At 35.6% G+C, this 20,106-nt stretch overlaps 1 protein-coding gene across 2 annotated transcripts in view; it reads right to left on the reverse strand.

Moving 5' to 3' along the window:
• Nucleotides 1-2,940: 2,940 nt before the first annotated feature.
• The window catches only part of LOC127843939 (AP-1 complex subunit gamma-1-like), a 67,964-nt gene continuing 50,798 nt past the window's right edge, over nt 2,941-20,106 (reverse strand). For both annotated transcript variants that reach the window (XM_052373844.1, XM_052373843.1), the window contains 6 exons: nt 19,926-20,076; nt 16,490-16,628; nt 15,163-15,255; nt 11,348-11,508; nt 9,435-9,533; nt 2,941-8,371 (listed from right to left, as the gene is read on the reverse strand). In XM_052373844.1, coding sequence (XP_052229804.1) covers nt 8,270-8,371; nt 9,435-9,533; nt 11,348-11,508; nt 15,163-15,255; nt 16,490-16,628; nt 19,926-20,076 — 745 coding nt within the window. In that variant the 3' untranslated portion in view covers nt 2,941-8,269. The remainder of the gene's footprint in view (nt 8,372-9,434; nt 9,534-11,347; nt 11,509-15,162; nt 15,256-16,489; nt 16,629-19,925; nt 20,077-20,106) is intronic.

Raw genomic sequence — 20,106 nt, forward strand, 5'->3', positions numbered from 1 at the left:
CTAAAACTGGCTACTGGATACCAATTCTCAAACTGGTAACATGGCAGTGATGCTCAAACTGGCTCCAAGATACCAATGCTCAAACTGGCTACTGGATACCAATGCTCAAACTAGTAACATGGCAGTGATGCTCAAACTGGCTCCAGGATACCGATGCTCAAACTGGCTACTGGATACCAATGCTCAAACTGGGAACATTGCAGTGATGCTCAAACTGGCTCCAAGATACCGATGCTAAAACTGGCTTCTGGATACCAATTCTCAAACTGGTAACATGGCAGTGATGCTCAAACTGGCTCCAAGATACCAATGCTCAAACTGGCTACTGGATACCAATGCTCAAACTGGTAACATGGCAGTGATGCTCAAACAGGCTACTGGATACCAATGCTCAAACTGGTAACATGGCAGTGATGCTCAAACTGGCTCCGGGATACCGATGCTCAAACTGGCTACTGGATACCTATGCTCAAACTGGCTACAGGATACTGATGCTCAAACTTGCTACAGGATACCAATGCTCAAACTGGCAGCATAATACTAATGCTCAAACTCGCTACTGATGCTCAAACTGTCAACCTGATACGGATGCTCAAACTGGCAACATGATTCTAATGCTCAAACTGGCTGCATAGCAGTGATGCTCAAACTGACTACTGAATATCGATCCTGAAACTGGCTACAGGATATTGATGCTCAAACTTGCTACAGGATACCAATGCTCAAACTGGCAGCATAATACTAATGCTCAAACTAGCTACTGGATACTGATGCTCACGCTGTCTACATGATACTGATGCTCAAACTTGCTAAAGGATAGCAATTCTCAAACTAGCAGCATGATAATGATGCTCAAACTGGCTTCATGGCAGTGATGCTAAAACTGGCTGCATGATACTCATGCTCAAACTGGCAACAGGATACCGATGCTCAAACTAGCAACAGGATACTGATGCTCAAACTGGCTACATGACACCCATTCTCAAACTGACTACACAATACTGATGCTCAAACTGACTACATGGCAGTGATGCTTAAACTGGCTACTGGATACCAATGCTCTAACTTGCTACAAGATAACAATGCTTAAACTGGCTTCAGGATACTGATGCTCAAACTGGCTTCAGGATACTGATGCTCAACTGACTACACGATACCGATGCTCAAACTGAATACTTAGTACATGGCTAAAACTTGCTTCTGGATACTGGTGCTCACACTGGCTACTGGATACCAATGCTCAAACTGGCTCCAGGATACCAATGCTCAAACTGGCTACAGGATACCAATGCTCAAACTGGCTACAGAACACCAAATACTCAAACTGGCTACTGGATACCAATGCTCAAACTGGCTACTGGATACCGATGCTCAAACTGGCTACAGGATACCAATGCTCAAACTGGCTACTGGATACCAATGCTCAAACTGGCTAAAAGGATACCAATGCTCAAACTGGCTACTGGATACCGATGCTCAAACTGGCTATTGGATACCAATGCTCAAACTGGCTACAGAACACCAATTCTCAAACTAGCTACAAGATACTGATTCTCAAACTGGCTACATGAAAGCCATTCTCAATCTGGCCACATACTGATGATCAAACTGGCTACATGATACAGATGCTCAAACTGACCACATGAAACTGATTCTTAAATTGGCTACTGGCTAATGATACTCAAACTGACAACATGATACTGATGCTCAAACTGGCTACAGGGTACCGTTGCTCAACTGACAACTTGATACTGATGCTCAAACTGGCTACAGGGTAGTGATGCTCTACTGACTACATGATAATCATATGCAAACTTGCTGTATGATACTAATGCTCATACTGGCTACAGGATGCTGATGCTCATACTGCTACTGGACACCGATGCTCAAACTGGCTACAGGATACCGATGCTCATACTTGCTACTGGTTACATATGCTCAAACTTGCTACAAGATACTGATGCTCAAACTGGCTACAAGATACTAATGCTCATACTGGCTACAGGATACTGATGCTCAAACTTGCTAAAGGATAGCAATTCTCAAACTAGCAGCATGATAATGATGCTCATACTGGCTACAGGATGCTGATGCTCAAACTGGCTACAGGATACTGATGCTCAAACTGGCTACATGAAAGTGATGCACAAACTGGCTCCATGCTTAAACTGAATAAAGTATACTAATGTTCAAATTGGTTGCAGAATAACATTAATAAATAATGATAGTTTCAATAGTTGCTGCATAATAACTACTGCATTGTTTGCAGAATATTGATTTTCTAATTAGATGATAATTAGTAACTGATGCTCAAATAAGGTTTAATGCATTTACGCTAAAATTAGTTTCAACATACTAATGCTCAAATTGGTTGCAACACAGAGAAACTCAATTGTTTGTTGCATTATCACGGTGCCTAACCAATGTGGATGATACTGGAAACTTGTGTGCGTTTACAGCTTATACGCAAACAGCACCGGATCATAGCAGAAAATAAACAAGACGAAATGCAGTATGAGCCTAGTATTTGAAGTGAAAATGGCAACAAAACTGCGTAAGTATGCCAAATACTATTGCTCAAAGAACAGTATGGTATTTCAGCTAATGGTTTAACTCAACATTCGTTATTAAAATAACATAATTAATCAAAACGAACGAAAACAAATGAACCTTACCTAAATCATAGTCATAAAATAGTTTGAAATACTTGCTTTATTTGTAACTGGAGAAAAAAACATATACTGCTACTAGTTTGCAATGTTGTAGGAATCATTCAGATATATAATAAAATAGAAGGAATTTACAGGCAACATTAAAGAAAGTGAGCATTTGCGTTTTAATACTCTGCCTGAAAAATACAATATCTGTAATAGTTGCAGTACTACCTAGAAATAATATCAAATTAAATATAGGGGGACAAATCAAACACTAATGCACACCCAGTTTTTACAATTTATTACATCCCATTGCGATTTTGCTCTTAATATAATGCATGTACACAACAGGAAAAATCATAAATATAATAATTAATAATAGAAGTACATAAGTAAAACAGTTTTAATGCAATTTATTTGATATTTTTATCATTGGAGCATGCAAATTGAAGCACTATACAAACAACACATATGCAGTCAGGTTAACATGGATGGATACAACACAGTACAGATAATCAATTATATACCCCATTGAATATTGTATGCCATTTAATAGCAATAATAACAAAACATGTCTCAAAAAACTAAGACATATGGTATGGGGAAAAAAATCAAAGACTTGCATTTAGAATCAATTTGAATAGGTGTAGAAAACTGATTTTTTATAAAAGACAATTGCTAGTTACTCAAATGCAGTAATAACGTGACCAAACAAGATGGCGATGTCCATGCCAATACAGGTATTTTTCACCCTTATTTACTTGTACTGATTGTTTAAATGCAGCTTACTTTCCAGCCATATCAGCAAGAAAGTGATTAGTGTCTATTTGGTATTCAAATTCCCATTATATCTCAACTTAACTCTCTGCAAATTGTTTTAGTGGAGCTGTAATTAGGTCTACCCCACTAAGATATTTCAAAGAGAGTACAGTCGAACTATAGAGCGAATATTAATATGAAATAAAAGCAAACAACTTTCTTGCTGATATGACTCAAAAGTGAGCGGCATTAAAAAAAAATATTAAAGAAATGAATGGTATAAAACATTGAAAAAACAAACATACCTGTCTCTGCATGAACATCCCCACCTTGTCTGTCATGTGATTACCCCCTCTGTTACTGTTGAAAACTAGTCATGTGTCTCCGTCACTAATGCCCCAACAACACATGTTTGAACACAGACAGAGCCACTATGTATTCTTCATAATTAACTCTTTCAGAGCTGGAACCGAATTTTGAACGCCTTTGCAAACAGTTTGGATCCAGATGAGACGCCACAGAACGTGGCGTCTCATCAGGATCCACACTGTTTGCTATTCTAATAGTGTATTTGAAAAAAATCGAAGAAAATGCTAATTTTAGAAATTCAGCAGACGACATTTTAGCATACAACAAATTTCCCAGCATGCAAAGGGTTAAGAGACAATGGGCCATAAATCAGCCAAAACTGGTCACAGTCACTATTTCATTCTTCACAATAATCTACACATTAAGGTCATTCACTTGTGCAAGTTTGAGCAAAGTTTAAACTGGTAGTTAAAGAGGATTGAAAAACAAACTTTTTTAACAATATAATATTTAATAGAAAGAGACAGAGCACCCTAATCCTGCCATAACTCATCTCAACATTCCTTTCTTTATGATAATCTGCACCTCATTCAATTGTGAAATTTGAGCAAAATTAACACAGTATTTATGGAGGAGTTGTAAACTCTAACTTTTGAAACTATTTATTCTATTGATGAAAAACAGACAGAGCCATAATTCTGCTTAAAATCAACACATCCAACATTACTTTCTTCATTATCATCTACATATTAAGATTAATCAGCTTGAAAAGTTTGAGAGTACCCTATAGCACTATTATTTTGACGCATGTGTGGTCCCTAAGAAACTTAAATTAAATTAAAAACCTTTCTTACTTAGTAAGAATGAAGTTTTAAAGGCTTCGTTTCCAACCCTTAGATACTGATCAGCAGCAAAAGGCATAAAACCTGAACAGACTTCAAGTTACTCGCAGACTGTTCTGGTTTTTATGATGTTTGCATAGAGCCATTTTCACTTTGCTTCTGAGTGGGAAATGGTTAAAACTCCAGTTTTGGGGCATATGTACCGACAGACTTGTACAATTCTTAATGCCTCTTTCTCTGTTGGGGCACAAACAAATTCATACTTGGAATGTGTTTTATTCTATGCTTTGCATATTTTAATGAAGTGACCAACTGATTGGCAGATTGAAGATATTGACACTTGCTGATTGTGCCCCTCAAATCTAGACAATTGCCTTTTGCAGTAACATTTATAACAAATTGTTTACACAAGTAATTTGTTAATATTCAGAAGAGTACTCAAAATGTAATGTTGCATGAAAGACATTAAGATTTAGTATAAGTTAAAGTATTCTCGCGTTACTTTTATTCCACATTCCACAACCTAATAATAGTTTTAACAAAAAGTCTTCTGTATTTCACGACACAATATACATGTTAAGTCAACTTCACATCTTACACACATTCCAAATTATTTTGGATAATCAGAGGGATATACTGTACAAATATAAACTTAAATAGAACAAGAAGATGTATATGTATCTATAACTTAAAAAAACTATGTAATGCTTTGATGATCAAGATAACACTTGAACAGTAGTTTCAGTGTTTTGTTTCAAGTAATGACATAAAACTTGCCATTTTAACTATCATAAACATTCTAATATCTTGACCAATTCTTAGCATTCTAATACCTTAAACAATTATCTTTAACTATCTACCAGTGCTGTTCATATCAGGTACATTGTACAAATTCATCAGGTATACAATGTCATTTAGATACGTTCCATACACAACACATTAACCCATTTATGCCTAGTGGATCTCCTATCCTTCTAAATTGGATCAATTTATTTCCAAAATTAGGGATGTCTAGTATATTTATTTCTATATTTAGAATATTTCTTCAGAAATTCCTTTAAGCAAACAGCGCAGACCCAGATGAGACACCGCATCATGCGGCGTCTCATCTGGGTCTACGCTGTTTGTCAAGGCCTTTTTTCTAGACGCTAGACATAACTGGGTTGACAATCCTCACATTTCATCATATCATTTTCACTAGTATTAAAATCATACAAAATTAAATATCTGCAGAGCTCAGCATGCAGATGAATGATTTCATTGCCTCAATTGTTATAATTTGAGAATTATATTCTATGAAGGGTATGACATCCCAGGATTAAAGAACTATAGCAACTTGAGAACTTTTGCGAATATAGTTCCAATCAAAGAAGATAGATTTCACTTAATATTTAGGTATTAAATGTTTAAGCTCAGAAAACTTGTGTTCAAACAGTTATGATCCAATGCGGCAGTTTTGTTAGGAAATATTAGGAGTAGAACGTTTGAGTCAAATTAGAGTTTGTTCCTCAGAAATGCAGGTTGCAACTTCCAGATTTTAAGAATAACACTTTATTTAAACATTGTATTCCATATATTATTATATTATATTATGTGTGAGAAATTCGCTCAGATTCTGTGCATTTAATTTAATCTTGAAACATGCAGTTTTAAGCATAACTTTAAATTTAACAAAAGTATAAACATTTATACCTTAGCTCTTAAGGACTCTTAAAACTAGCCCCCCCCCCCCCCAAAAAAAAAGTGGAATACCAATATTCATCATTTTAAGCCATCGCAAGTACTGCATTTATACTTTCTTAACATAGCGCTCATAGATTTTACTATCCTACCTGTAATATATGAATGAGGAAATTGCACTTAAGACATAAAATGCATAATTTCAATACACATCTACAGCACAGCTAAAATGAATAAATGGAATGCCTGACGAATAGAACAATCACACTTTTCTTGTGAAGCACTTTCAAAATAGGGAGTGTATACACACTTTAAGTTAGTTACGTTATTCAACAAATAAATACTTAATTATTTGAAATAATTAATAAAACAAGAGACACTTTTCACATACTGAATGACATAACTTTGTGCTCAAGTGACTTAACTTTGTACTTAAGTGACTTTTTCTTTGTACTTAAGTGACTAAACCTTGTCCTAAATTGACTTTACTTTGTTCTATAGTGACTTGATTTTGATCTTAAGTGATTTAACCTTGTACTCAAGTGACTTAACTTTGTACTTAAGGGTACAAACTGTGTACTGAAGAGACTTAACTTGGAAATACATAAATACATTTGTTTCCATGTCTTATCAATATTTCTTACACAAAATAGTAAGATATGAAACATTATAGCAAAATTTAGTAGTATAAAACAAATATGTGAAATTACAGCTGTACATCAAACGAATTGTTCACAGTTTCGAAAAATGACATAAAAAAACTGTCATAGATTCAACAAAGAATAATGCATTTTATTCAAGAAAACACAATAACATTTCTTACTAAGAAAAAATGTTAGTCTCTTTATTGATAATCAACGAATGGAAAGGACAAAAAAATGGAAAGCATTTGGAATGCTTTTCATTGTTAATTTAGCAAAAAGATGTATTTCTGAAAAAGCATCAAGAATATCAACTAAATTCCAAACCTGCCTGGTGAAAAGTAGTAGAGCGTTGTGATATGCTTATAGAAGTCCCTGATTCGTATCTCTGGTCACCCACATTTTTCTATTTTATTGTTTTCAGTTTTACAATTATTATTCTAAACTATTCAAAGTAAGAAGAGTTCAAGTAGTTAATACTTTATTAAATCAATTGCATTTTTTAAAAGGAAAATCTGTGAACAAGTCCCTTTAAACATATTAGAAATTAACGCACTTAACTCCTTCAGGGGCTTGGGGTATGGGCATAGATGTTTGAAGGAACAAACACAATGAATTTATTACAATTTGCTACAAACACTAGTTAAATAAGATAACAATATAAACCTAATGATTGAGACCAAGAAAAGAATAAAAGAGAATGTGTTACAAAAACAAAGGCCAGGTTATGTCATATCAAAGATTTGTTAACAAATAAGGCTAAACTGTGATAGTTGATGTATTGCCTTTGACAAAAAGTGGCATAATACCCCAAAAAAGGTCAAACTAATTGGTAATTGTGCAAACATAACAATCTTGGGCTGAATAGTTCAAATGTAAAGTTCTGATAACAGAAACGTTTTAAAATTGGCAGTTCAATATTTAACACTAAATAACTTATGACTCATGCTATCTATGTACAAACTTTCAGTTAACTTCAACAAAACCATTGATATTAACATATTTTTATTCCGACATCATTCAAGAACATTTTTCTGGATTAACATTTAACAACAACAAACCTGACTTAACATTATTATAATTCTCTCATTTATAATTTATGCAAATAGTACATTGATGCGCATTTCATTGATTACAAACTTTGGTTTTACCAGAAAAACAAAACATTTCTGTTCTAATTCAATTAACAGGAAAATGACATAACAACAACACTCAAGCACAGAATTTCACAGAAGGCAGCTTTGCATTTTTCTTCCATACTCGAAGCTGCAACTTGGCCACCAAGATGAACAATTCTCTGATACACCACATTGATAGCTGGGGTTTTCTTTGTTTATCTTTTCACAATATAAATTGGCTAAAGGAAACTAGGCAGGGCTTTGTATTATTTCCATAACTCCTGCGGGAATGAATTCACCTCACCCATTTCGGTCACTGTGTTCCCATTTTGAGAATAAGACAATTTTAAACGCATCCGTATTGGTTGCTAAAAAGAAAGTAGATTTATTAACAATAATCAAATGTAGTTTTAAGAACAGTGTTACAATTAACAGACACATGATAGACCAAAATATTTTGCAAATCAATGTACAAAGCTAAATAAAAGTTTTTTAATTTCTACTTTTATAAATTCAAAAATATTTGTGCATTGATGTTTATTTGTTTATCCCTTCACCACTTAGATACGTATTCAACCCTTTCCCACTTAGATACGTATTCAACCCTTTACCACTTAGAAACGTATTTAACCCTTCACCCTTAGATACATATTTAACCCTTAACCACTTAGATACGTATTTAACCCTTAACCACTTAGATACGTATTCAACCCTTTACCACTTAGAAACGTATTCAACCCTTTACCACTTAGAAACGTATTTAACCCTTCACCCTTAGATACATATTTAACCCTTAACCACTTAGATACATATTAAACCCTTTACCACTTAGATACATATTTAACCCTTTACCACTTAGATGCATATTTAACCCTTTACCACTTAGATGCATATTTAACCCTTTACCACTTCGATATGTATTTAACCCTTTACCACTTCGATATGTATTTAACCCTTTACCACTTTTATACATATTTAACCCTTTAACATTGAGATACATATTTAACCCTTTACCACTTTTGTAGTCCCTTAGAAAGTTAAATTAAATTAAAGACCTTTCTTATCAGATTCAAGTTTTTAAGGCTTCAAATCCAAACCTAAAATACTGATAAACAGCATACAACCTGAACAGACTGCAAGTTACTCGCAGGCTGCTCTGGTTTTATGCTGTTTGCACATAACCATTTTCACTTTGCTTCTAAGTAAGAAAGGGTTATTTCTGTATGACAATGACTTATATCAGCATAGGAATGCAATGATATTTTAAAGATCACTTTTGCATAATCAATATGTAAATTGTCTATTTTTACAGTGATTAAACTTTTGAGTTTTTCCACACATTAAAACCCACAGATAGTCCTTAAACTTACTGCTCTCTGATAATTATTTGTCAGTGTCCAAAAACATATAATAAATAGGGTATGTAAGTACCTTTTGTGCATTATTGATCTTGATAACCTGCGTGACTGTGCCACTGTTGAGGGGCGGTAGACTGGTACCACTAGGAGGCTGCAATTGCAGCTGGAATGACTGGAAAAATAGGGAAACCAGTCAATTAACATAGCTCTGGGAAAACGGGGTTTAATGCATGTTCCTACAGTTCAGTTGTAGTTTTACATGTAAAGGAAGTCTCTTCTTTGCGAAAATCTAATTTAAGTAAAAAATGTTGTTCCATGATAAGCCTGTGCGGACTGCGCAGGCTAATCTGGGACAACACTTAACACATGCAAGCCTGGTTTTACCAGAACAAGGCTGATTTACAGCAGGAACTTGACACAGAAACACAAAGTAGTCTAACTGAAATGTTACAGGCATGATTCAGTGACAGTTACAAGCAGAGAGTGAGACTCAATGGCTCCTTAACCCTTTGCATGCTGGGATATTTGTCTTCTGCTAAATTGGTGTCTGCTGAATTTCTAAAATCATCAATTTCTTCACTTTTTTCAAAGACCACTATCAGAATAGCAAACAGTTTGGATCATGATCAGACGCCACGTTTTGTGGCGTCTGATCTTGATCCAAACTGTTTGCAAAGGACTTTAAAATTCGGTTCCAGCACTATAAGGGTTAAATTTGAATTTACCCTATATATTTTCATGATGAAACTCATTAAATTTATGTACAACAAGCTTCAGAAAAAAGACGATTGGTGACCCAGAATACATATTAAGGTGTATAATATTTAGAAATTCATGAAATTATGACCCAAAATCAATTTTAGCTCCATTGATATTTTCCAATGAAAGAACAAATGTATTGAATCCGATGTACCTATTGAAAGAAAACACATATATATAATATGTTCTTCTTTAAATCTATTTCTATGTTTATTTAATGTATTTATTACATGTAGCTTACAAAAATACAAAATGAAGATGTCTAGGTATTATAATTATTTTGGAAGGTAGTAAGCTATAACTTGTTTATACTGCAGTGGCAAGTATTTAAAAATGAAGAATTATTGTTAAGTTTCTTATGGCAGTTCATAAGCACTTTTTTTATCACAAAAAAAAATTATAACAAATTTGCTTTTAATCATCAAATCTATGAGGCAAAAGCCATGATTATATCGGTGTGCCTACCTATGGTTAAGATGCCTGGGACACAAAGTTGTTAATCTGTTAGGTAATTAATTGAGCAACATGTTGGGAAAACTGCTCTTAATTCATGTGTGTAAAGTCTCATATAGTGCTGCATGCACAGGCAAATCATTGGCAACACTTTTGCTTTTCGTTTAAAGGAGTTATCTTCTAAATGAAAATCAAGTGCATGGTAAAACTGTTGTCCCAGATAAGCCTGTGAAGACTGAGCAGGCTATTCTGGTACAACTTTGTATGCACATGCATTAAGCCCAGTTTTCCCAGAAGGCATCTTAATTAATCTAAATATACAACTAAACAAGGAACAAAATTGTCACAAAACCAGATTTTCAATTTGAAAAAAAGTCTGATAAAGGGATACAACTCAAACTGAACTGATTGTTTATAATTAACCCCTTTTGTTTCAAAATAAATCTATTTTTAGTCGTGGTGACCTTGACCTTGGAGATATTGACGTAATTCTTTCGCGCAACACACCGTCTAATGATGGTGAACAAATGTGCCAAATGATTTTAAATTCTCACAATGAATGACAAAGTTATGGCCCGGACAAGCTTGTTCCGCCCGCCCGCCTGCCAGCCCGCCGACATTCGGAAATCTAATAACCAGTTTTTTCCTTCGGAAAACCTGGTAAATAATGTATTTTGTAAATATGCAACTAAATAACTTAATTATATCTAAAAGTAAATGGTTATATTAAATAATAAGCAATAAGTAGATAATTGCAGCTGTAACTGTGCATACTTTTGGCACAGCTGCCTGGAACACAAAGTCTTCCATCTGCGATGGCGAGGCGTTTGAAGCCTTCACGTTGATCAGGCTGGATGTCGGAGAGTTGTTGTCCCGCTCACAGCGGAACTCTATCATCAAACCATTCTTGTTGAATGCCATCATAGGCGCAGATACTGGAAGACACACAAAAAGAATTAAACCTTTTTTGTTCATTTTTCATTGTCATTTATTGATGAGAGGTGGAGTATTAACTGAAAATAACATAATAACAAGAGCACTGCATAAAGGGTGCAAACGCTCGGCTGCGGGTGCACTTTTAAACAAGAAACTGTCGGAGACGGGTGATGCTCCCTAAAGGTTTTTTTGTAACAATATTTCACTATATATTCAGATAAAAGGAAATGTCTTGAGGGCACAGTAGTTGGGGGAACAAAAAAAAATTATAGAAAATTATAGAAAATTTCAAAGGGCCATAACTCTGTGAAAAATCATCCGACCAGAACCCGCTGATAATATGCACATCTCTTCTTGGTAGTGAAGCTTCCCATAAAGTTTCATTGAATTCCGGTCATTAGTTGCTGAGAAACAGCCCGGACAAGAATTGCACTATATGTACAGTTTATGAAAAATTTCAAAGGGCCATAACTCTGTGAAAAATCATCCGACCAGAACCGGCTGATAATATGCACATCTCCTCTTGGTAGTGAAGCTTCCCATCAAGTTTCATTGAATTCCTGTCATTAATTGCTGAAAAATAGCCCGGACAAAAATTGTGCACGGACGGACAGACGAAGCAGCGACTATATGCTCCCCCCCCCCAAATTTTTGGGGGGAGCATAATAAATGAAAGCTTGTCAGATTTTTTTTTAAATTTTTTTGAGGTCACAGTGACCTTGACCTTTGACCTAGTGGGTGTGGCATGTAGAACTCATCAAGGTGCAGCTACATATGAAGTTTCAATGTTGTAGGTGGAAGCACTTTCATTTTAGAACCAACGTTCAAAAGGTTAACAAAATGTTAAGGTTTCAGCACAACGCGGACGGCAGACGACATGACGAGCTGGCTATGACAATACCTCGGGTTTTCTCCAAAAACAGCCGAGCTTATAATAACAAGAAACCGTCGGAGATGGGTGATGCTCCCCAAAGTTTTTTTTTGTCACAATATTGCACTATATATTCAGATAAAAGGAAACGTCTTGAGGGCACAGTAGTTGGGAGGACAATAATTTTTTTATAGAATATTTCAATGGGCCATAACTCTGTGAAAAATCATCCGACCAGAACCCGCTGATAAAATGCACATGTCCTTTTGGTAGTGAAGCTCCCATAAAGATTCATTGAATTCCGGTCATTAGTTGCTGAGAAATAGCCAGGACAAGAATTACACTATATGTACAGTTAATGGAAATTTCAAAGAAAGGGCCATTACTCTGTGAAAAATCATCCGACCAGAACCCGCTGATAATATGCACCTCTCCTCTTGGTAGTGAAGCTTCCCATAAAGTTTCATTGAATTCCGGTCATTAGTTGCTGAGAAATAGCCCGGACATGGTTCAAACAAAAATCTCAAACCTAAATTCAAGCACTTTTCAAGGACTTTTTAAGGCCAAATTTTCATTTTCAAGGCCGAGAACCGTATGTTAGTTTCCTTTAAAAAATGCATTTTCAAGCCAGATTAACACAGTATATATCATTAATTTGCTCTAACACATTAAAATAATTTCACAATAAATCATTTGTGTTATTTCTAATTATTACATACACATAAATGTTATCCATCCTTAACTCAATAAGTCTCACATATGTATTTACTTTTTAAAGTTATTACAAACAAACACACTGTCTCTTTATATGCTCACATCAAACAGACTAGTTCATTTCATTTAAACAGAAGTCAGTTACTATAACATTTTGTATTTCACAGGGCTGTTGTTGTTAATGTCTGTTTTAGATTGCACAGTTTTAACAATAGCACCTTCCTGTTTCACCAAAAAGCACAATGCAGGACCCCTGTTTGCTTCTCAATTTCATGTTTTCTTTGTGGGTTTCCCCTTTATCGTGGCTTTTCAAAGCGCTTTCACCCATTCCCCCCGACACCAATGGTCTTTATATAGACCCAACAATGTGCTTTTCAAATGTCATTTGTTTTCTGTTCCGAGGAACATTCATAAGTTTCGCGCAAAACATAACGATAAACGTCATTTCGACAACTTCTTTATGACCAGAAAATAGCGCCATGAATATTCATGTTTAAGGAATGTTGACGTATCGTATAAGTTGAAATTATTTAAGCATTTTTCTGCATATCATCGGTGTTTATGACCAGAAAGTAGCGCCAGGAATATTCAGTTAACCACTCTGGTTTGAAACGACACTTCCCCATCGCTGAATTTTTACTCGCGAAAATTGATCACAATGGCGAACCTCTGACGTAGTACACATAATCTGTGACGTGTACACTTAATGTTTCGTACCCAATAGTGTACGAAACTTATATTTTGGTACACATTTTTTGCGCGAAGGAATTTATGATAAATGTTCGTAATATTTTCCATAAGAACGATTTAAGTTTATGGCGATGATAAAAGTAATTTTGAACAAAATAAAAATTTTCAAGGCTTTTTTACATGAAATAAGTACTTTTCTAGCACTTTTTCAAGGCCAACCTTTGTTCAAGGGCTTTTCAAGCCTAGGACTCGTTTTCAAGCACTTTTCAAGCCCTGTGCGAACCCTGCCGGACAAAAATTGTGCACGGACGGACGGAGGACGGACAGAGAAAGCGGCGACTATATGCTCCCCCCCAAACTAAATTTTGGGGAAGCATAAAAACATTTGAGTGTCAATGCTAATAAAACAGGTTTAAATGTTGGAGATGAGATAATTCAGTACTTGCTTAACATAGGAAGAGTCTTTATTTCCTGTCTGTAAATACAATACATTAGGGTTTTATCAATCATAAGATTTGTTTACTCTTCCACATTCAGGGCCTGCTCTGTCATTCACCACACAAGCAAATGGCTACAAATGAGAAAAATTGGCTAAATTAATTTCAATTTGGCTATAATTTCCTTCTTCATAATACCCCATAAAACTGATAAAATGTGAAAAATTTATGTATTCTTCCCTAAATTTGGCTTAAGAAAATTTTCAGCAAAGGCGTAGCCCTGCAAATTGATAATGATACTAATTTGTATTTCTTACTTACTGCACAAACACTAAACGAATGTAATCTTCACAAAGACAGTTTTGCATTAACATTTCATTGGTGTTTCACTCAGCAGTTTACTTTCTCAATGAATGGCCATTTTACATATATCACACACCTGATATCACTTTCTGCGTTACCTAAGAATACCTTTCGTAAAATTTAAACAAAAAGTCAATGCACATTTACACTTCAGCGCAATGTCATATTTGAAGTTGCAATTTGAAACCCTTGAAAAATATAGAGTTAATTTGCTTCACAAACTGATCACATTTTATGCGGACTCATCGACTGACCAACCTACTGAGCGACAGAGTGATATTTAACCCCCTTTTAACCCTCTACCACTTAGATACGTATTTTTACACAATTGTTGTCCCATAGAAAGTAACATTTAATTAAATACCTTTTTTTTTAAACTAAATTCAAGTTTTGAAGGCTCTTTTCCAGTACTGAAGAGCAGCAAACAGCATAAAACCTGAGCAGACTGAAAGTTACTCGCAGGCTGTTCTGGTTTTATGCTGTTTGCAAAAGCCATTTTCACTTTGCTTGTTATGGAAAAAAGGATTAAAAATTCTTATTAAAGATAAAAAAAATGAAGTCTCTAACTAATTCCTCACCGTTTGAGTTGCCATTCATGATGGAGGTGGAGGATCCAAGCAATCCTCCCAGCAGATCCCCACTCCCTACAGGCACAGGGGGCTTAGAGATACCTACAATGAGTGAGTTTACATATGACCAGCACTCTGGCAAAATGGGGTTCAATACATATGCCTAAAGTGCCGTCCCAGATAAGCCTGTGCAGTTTGCACAAGCTAATCAGCGATGACTTTTCACCTAGACAGGATTTCCGCTAAGAAAAGACTGTCTTTAAATGAAAAATACCATAAAAGCAGAAAGTGTTATCCCTGTACACCTTGCACAGGCTAATCTTGGACGACGATTTACATCCATGTATCAAGTCCTGTTTTCCCAGAAAGGGGTGTATATTTTTATATTGAATAGAGTAAGATACAGGCATGTTGGACTGGTTTCAATTTCTATACATCAGAACTACAAATTGATATAATAATTTTAAAACAAGGATATCAGTAAAACTGATGGATGCTCCCCAATGATGCTTTGTCAATATATGGTTTAATTGTGTGGAAAAAAGTGTGACCTTGAGAAAATCTATTATTAGCCTCAGTGACCTTGACCCCAGTGACCTCAAACCTCATCAAAAAAGTAGAGGTCCATGCAAGGTACCTACATCCCAAATATATAAGAGATCGATCAAATATTGAAGGCGCTATGAGAAACTGTAACCAAAGTGTGACCTTGAGAAAATCTATTATTAGCCTCAGTGACCTTGACCCCAGTGACCTCAAACCTCATCAAAAGGTAAAGGTCCATGCAAGGTACCTACATGCCAAATATGTAAGAGATCGGTTAAATATTGAAGGCGCTATGAGAAACTGTAACAAAATTGTGACGGAAAAATATATTTTTAGCCTCGATGACCTTGACCTTGACCCCAGTGACCTTAAACCTCATCAAAAGGTAGAGGTCCATGCAAGGTACCTGCATGCCAAATATGTAAGAGATCAGCAAAATATTGAAGGCGCTATGAGAAACTGTAACAAAAGTTTATATATATATACATGGGGAGCATTAAGATGTAGCTTGATAAGTACTTCTTTAATATCAATGTTAGTACATACAACTTTTAAAGCAGCCATGTAATTTGTTCAGCATAAAATAGGATGATCTTGTCCTTTGTAATAACTTCAGAGTTTTTATAGATTGATAACTATATACTGTAAAATTTATTTTAACATAAAACAGAACCAAAATGCTTGATAATCCACAAACTTACATATAACACAATAGTACCAGACTATCCAGGTTTGAACACAATAAGCCCTCATAAATACGTAGTCATGTTGTAAAAGCAGTTAGTCTCACCAGTGTTATTTAAGACTGCAACATCATCTAAAAGAGATAGAAGGTCTACAGGCTCGTTCTTGGCTGGTGCTATAGGAGTCTGGTTTGGTATAACAGTAAGACCTCCCATGTCCCCTAGGAGGTCTAATATGTTCTGGCTCTGCAAGGAGAATAGATTATTATACTAACACTATAACATAGGGGGGGGGGGGGGGGGGGGATGGGGGGGGAATTTTGGGATTACGGCTGTTTTTTTAACTATAAGTTCACTAATTTGGAAAAACTAATATAAGATAACTCTTAACAATAATTTAAATCATATGAAAACAAGAGATGTGTTTGTCAGAAACATAATGCCCCCTATTGCACGCTTTGAAGCCATATATTTAACCTTTGACCTTGAAGGATGACCTTGACCTTTCACCACTCAAAATGTGCATCTCCATGAGATACACATGCATGCCAAGTTTCAAGTTGCTATCTTCAATATTGCAAAAGTTATCGCAAAACTTTTAGACAGACAGGCCAAAAACAATATACCCCCAATCATTCGATCCGTGGGCATAAAAATCATATAAACCAGACGCCGACGCCAAGGTGATGACAATAGCTCATAACTTTTTTTTCAAATGACCTGGACCTTTGACCTAGTGACCTGAAAATCAATAGGGGTCATCTGCGAGTCATGATCAATGTACCTATGAAGTTTCATGATCCAAGGCATAAGCGTTCTTGAGTTATCATCCGGAAACCATTTTACTATTTCGGGTCACCGTGACCTTGACCTTTGACCTAGTGACCTCAAAATCAATAGGGGTCATCTGCGAGTCATGATCAATGTACCTATGAAGTTTCATGATCCTAGGCATAACCATTCTTGAGTTATCATCCTGAAACCATTTTACTATTTCGGGTCACCATGACCTTGACCTTTGACCTAGTGATCTGAAAATCAATAGGGGTCATCTGCGAGTCATGATCAATGTACCTATGAAGTTTCATGATCCTAGGCATAAGCGTTCTTGAGTTATCATCCGGAACCCATTTTACTATTTCGGGTCACCGTGACCTTGACCTTTGACCTAGTGACCTCAAAATCAATAGGGGTCATATGCGAGTCATGATCAATGTACCTATGAAGTTTATTGATCCTAGGATTAAGCGTTCTTGAGTTATCATCCGGAAACCATCTGGTGGACGGACCGACCGACATGAGCAAAACAATATACCCCCTCTTCTTCAAAGGGGGGCATAACAATAGTTATGTACTTTGTTAGATGACAAATTAAGATATAACAAGAGCACTGCATAAAGGCTGCCACGCTCGGCTATGGGTTCAGTTTTGAATAAATGAAAGCTTGTCAGAATTTTTTTTTTTTTTTAGGTCACAGTGACCTTGACCTTTGACCTAGTGACCCCAAAATGGGTGTGGCGTGTAGAACTCATTAAGGTGCATCTACATATGAAGTTTCAAAGTTGTAGGTGGAAGTACTTTGGTTTTAGAGCCAATGTTAAGGTTTTAGAACGACAAAGACAGCGGTTGCAGACGGCGGACGACGAGCTGACTATGACAATACCTCGGGTTTTCTCCGAAAACGCCGAGTTAATAAACATTAGAATAAGACTTTTCTTTTATGGGATTTGTTCACAGATTTTTGTATTTATGAAAAGTGGCCTTAAATATGTTAATTTACAAATCTGTAGCATTTATAATAGTCTTAATTTATTATAATAGCAAAAATAAGTAAAAACAAGCAAATTCATTGAATTGATATCCCTCGCAAAATAAATTTTATTTATGGATGGGTGCAAATCCCTTGATATATGGTAACCCTAAATAATAATTGAGTGTAGGGTAATTGTTTTTACGAATTGCAATCATCCTCATTGATATCAACACCCCCATGAAGTTTTATGTTGAAATCTTATAGCCTATTTGTATACAGCCCTGAAAAGTTACATCATACTATAACAACAAAGGGCAGTAACTCCTATTTAAGAAATTGTAGGATTATGGTTCTTTAGCATTGCACTTCTTCCCATTAATTTCTACCCACCCATGAAGTTAAATGTTGAAATCTGGTATCGTGTCTAAGATATAGCCATGAAAAGCTACATCAAACAAAAACAACAAAGGGGAATAACTCTTATTTAAGAAGGTGAAAGAATATGGTTCTTAAGCATTGCACTTCGCCTCCTTAATATCAATACACCCTTGAAGTTACATGCTGAAGTTTTGTATGGTATCGGAGATATAGCCCTGAAAAGTAACATCATACACACACAAAATAAGTGAAGGGTTAAGGCTCTTGTGCATGGCACTTCTCCTGATTGATATCTATACACCAAAATGAAGTTTCATATTGATATCTTATATAGTTTCTGAAATGAAATGTTTTGTAAAGAATGTAGATACAAAAAAAGCCATCCTGGGGATTAGAACCCGGGTCCTGTGGCAGCTATAGCCAATATGATACCACCGCTCCATGCAGCCTAACATGTTGTTCAGCAAAACATAACCGCTATAATAATACTCCATGTATTTCAATATGTTTTACCGATTTTTAATGATAAGTATCCATAAATGAACCAAGAGCGTTATTTGGCTTGCTTAAACATAATGCTTTCTTTTTTAATATATGACAATTATTATGAAAATCGTCAATTTACCAAAATATGAAAAAAGTCACTTAAAATTTGTCTTTCAAATTAAGATTATTTTTTTTCGCTTTGGGAATGGGTTGGTTTAATGACTCAGATATGGGTGACACACGTAAGATGAACATTTGTGTCAAATTATTAAACAAGAGATGTGTTTGTCAGAAACACAATGCCCCGTATTACGCCGCTTTCAAATAATATTTCAATATATCATTTGACAGATTTAGAAAATATCTTCCTTTTAAAGCTTATTACTTCCCTTGGATTGTATTTTTTTACTTTTGACCTTGAAGGATGTCCTTGACCTTTCACCACTCAAAATGTGGAGCTTCATGAGATACACATGCATGCCAAATATCAAGTTGCTATCTTTAATATTGCAAAAGTTATCGCAAAACTTTTACCAACTTTAACCAAGTTTAAAGTTTTGGGACAGAATGACAGACAGACAGGCCAAAAACAATATGCCTGCAATCATTCGATCCGGTGGCTTAAAAACTTCATGATAAACAAAGAAGTTATAGTTCTGACAGGCTGTTTTATGGCAAAATCTGACTTATGACCTTTAAGTGTAGCCTTGACCTTTGATATAAAGACAAACGTTTAACGGAAGTCGATCTGAACGTGTATTAACCATAATTTTGAACGATTCTAACTCTAGCAGCGTTTCAGGCACGTTTCATCCCTATTTACTTTTTGTTTTCTTAAAGACATACATTACTAGTTCTATCCAAAAGGATGACTCCAAAGCAATCCAGCAATTCGTTAGTTTTTGGCACAAACTCTAGAGACCCACCTCTGTTTGAGTGCTTGTGGGAGACTTGATGTTTTCTGTGTTGAGTTTTTCCACAGTGTCCAGCAGCTCAGTGGTGCCATTAGCTGACTCCTCCAGAACTGCCGTGGAGCGACTCTTCTGCATCAGTGGCATTGGCTCCAGTAGCGCTGACCTGTAACCATGGCAACACACATTTTCTATT

This window comes from Dreissena polymorpha, chromosome 9 (genome assembly GCF_020536995.1).
Source record: "Dreissena polymorpha isolate Duluth1 chromosome 9, UMN_Dpol_1.0, whole genome shotgun sequence".
Classification (NCBI taxonomy): Eukaryota; Metazoa; Mollusca; class Bivalvia; order Myida; family Dreissenidae; genus Dreissena; species Dreissena polymorpha.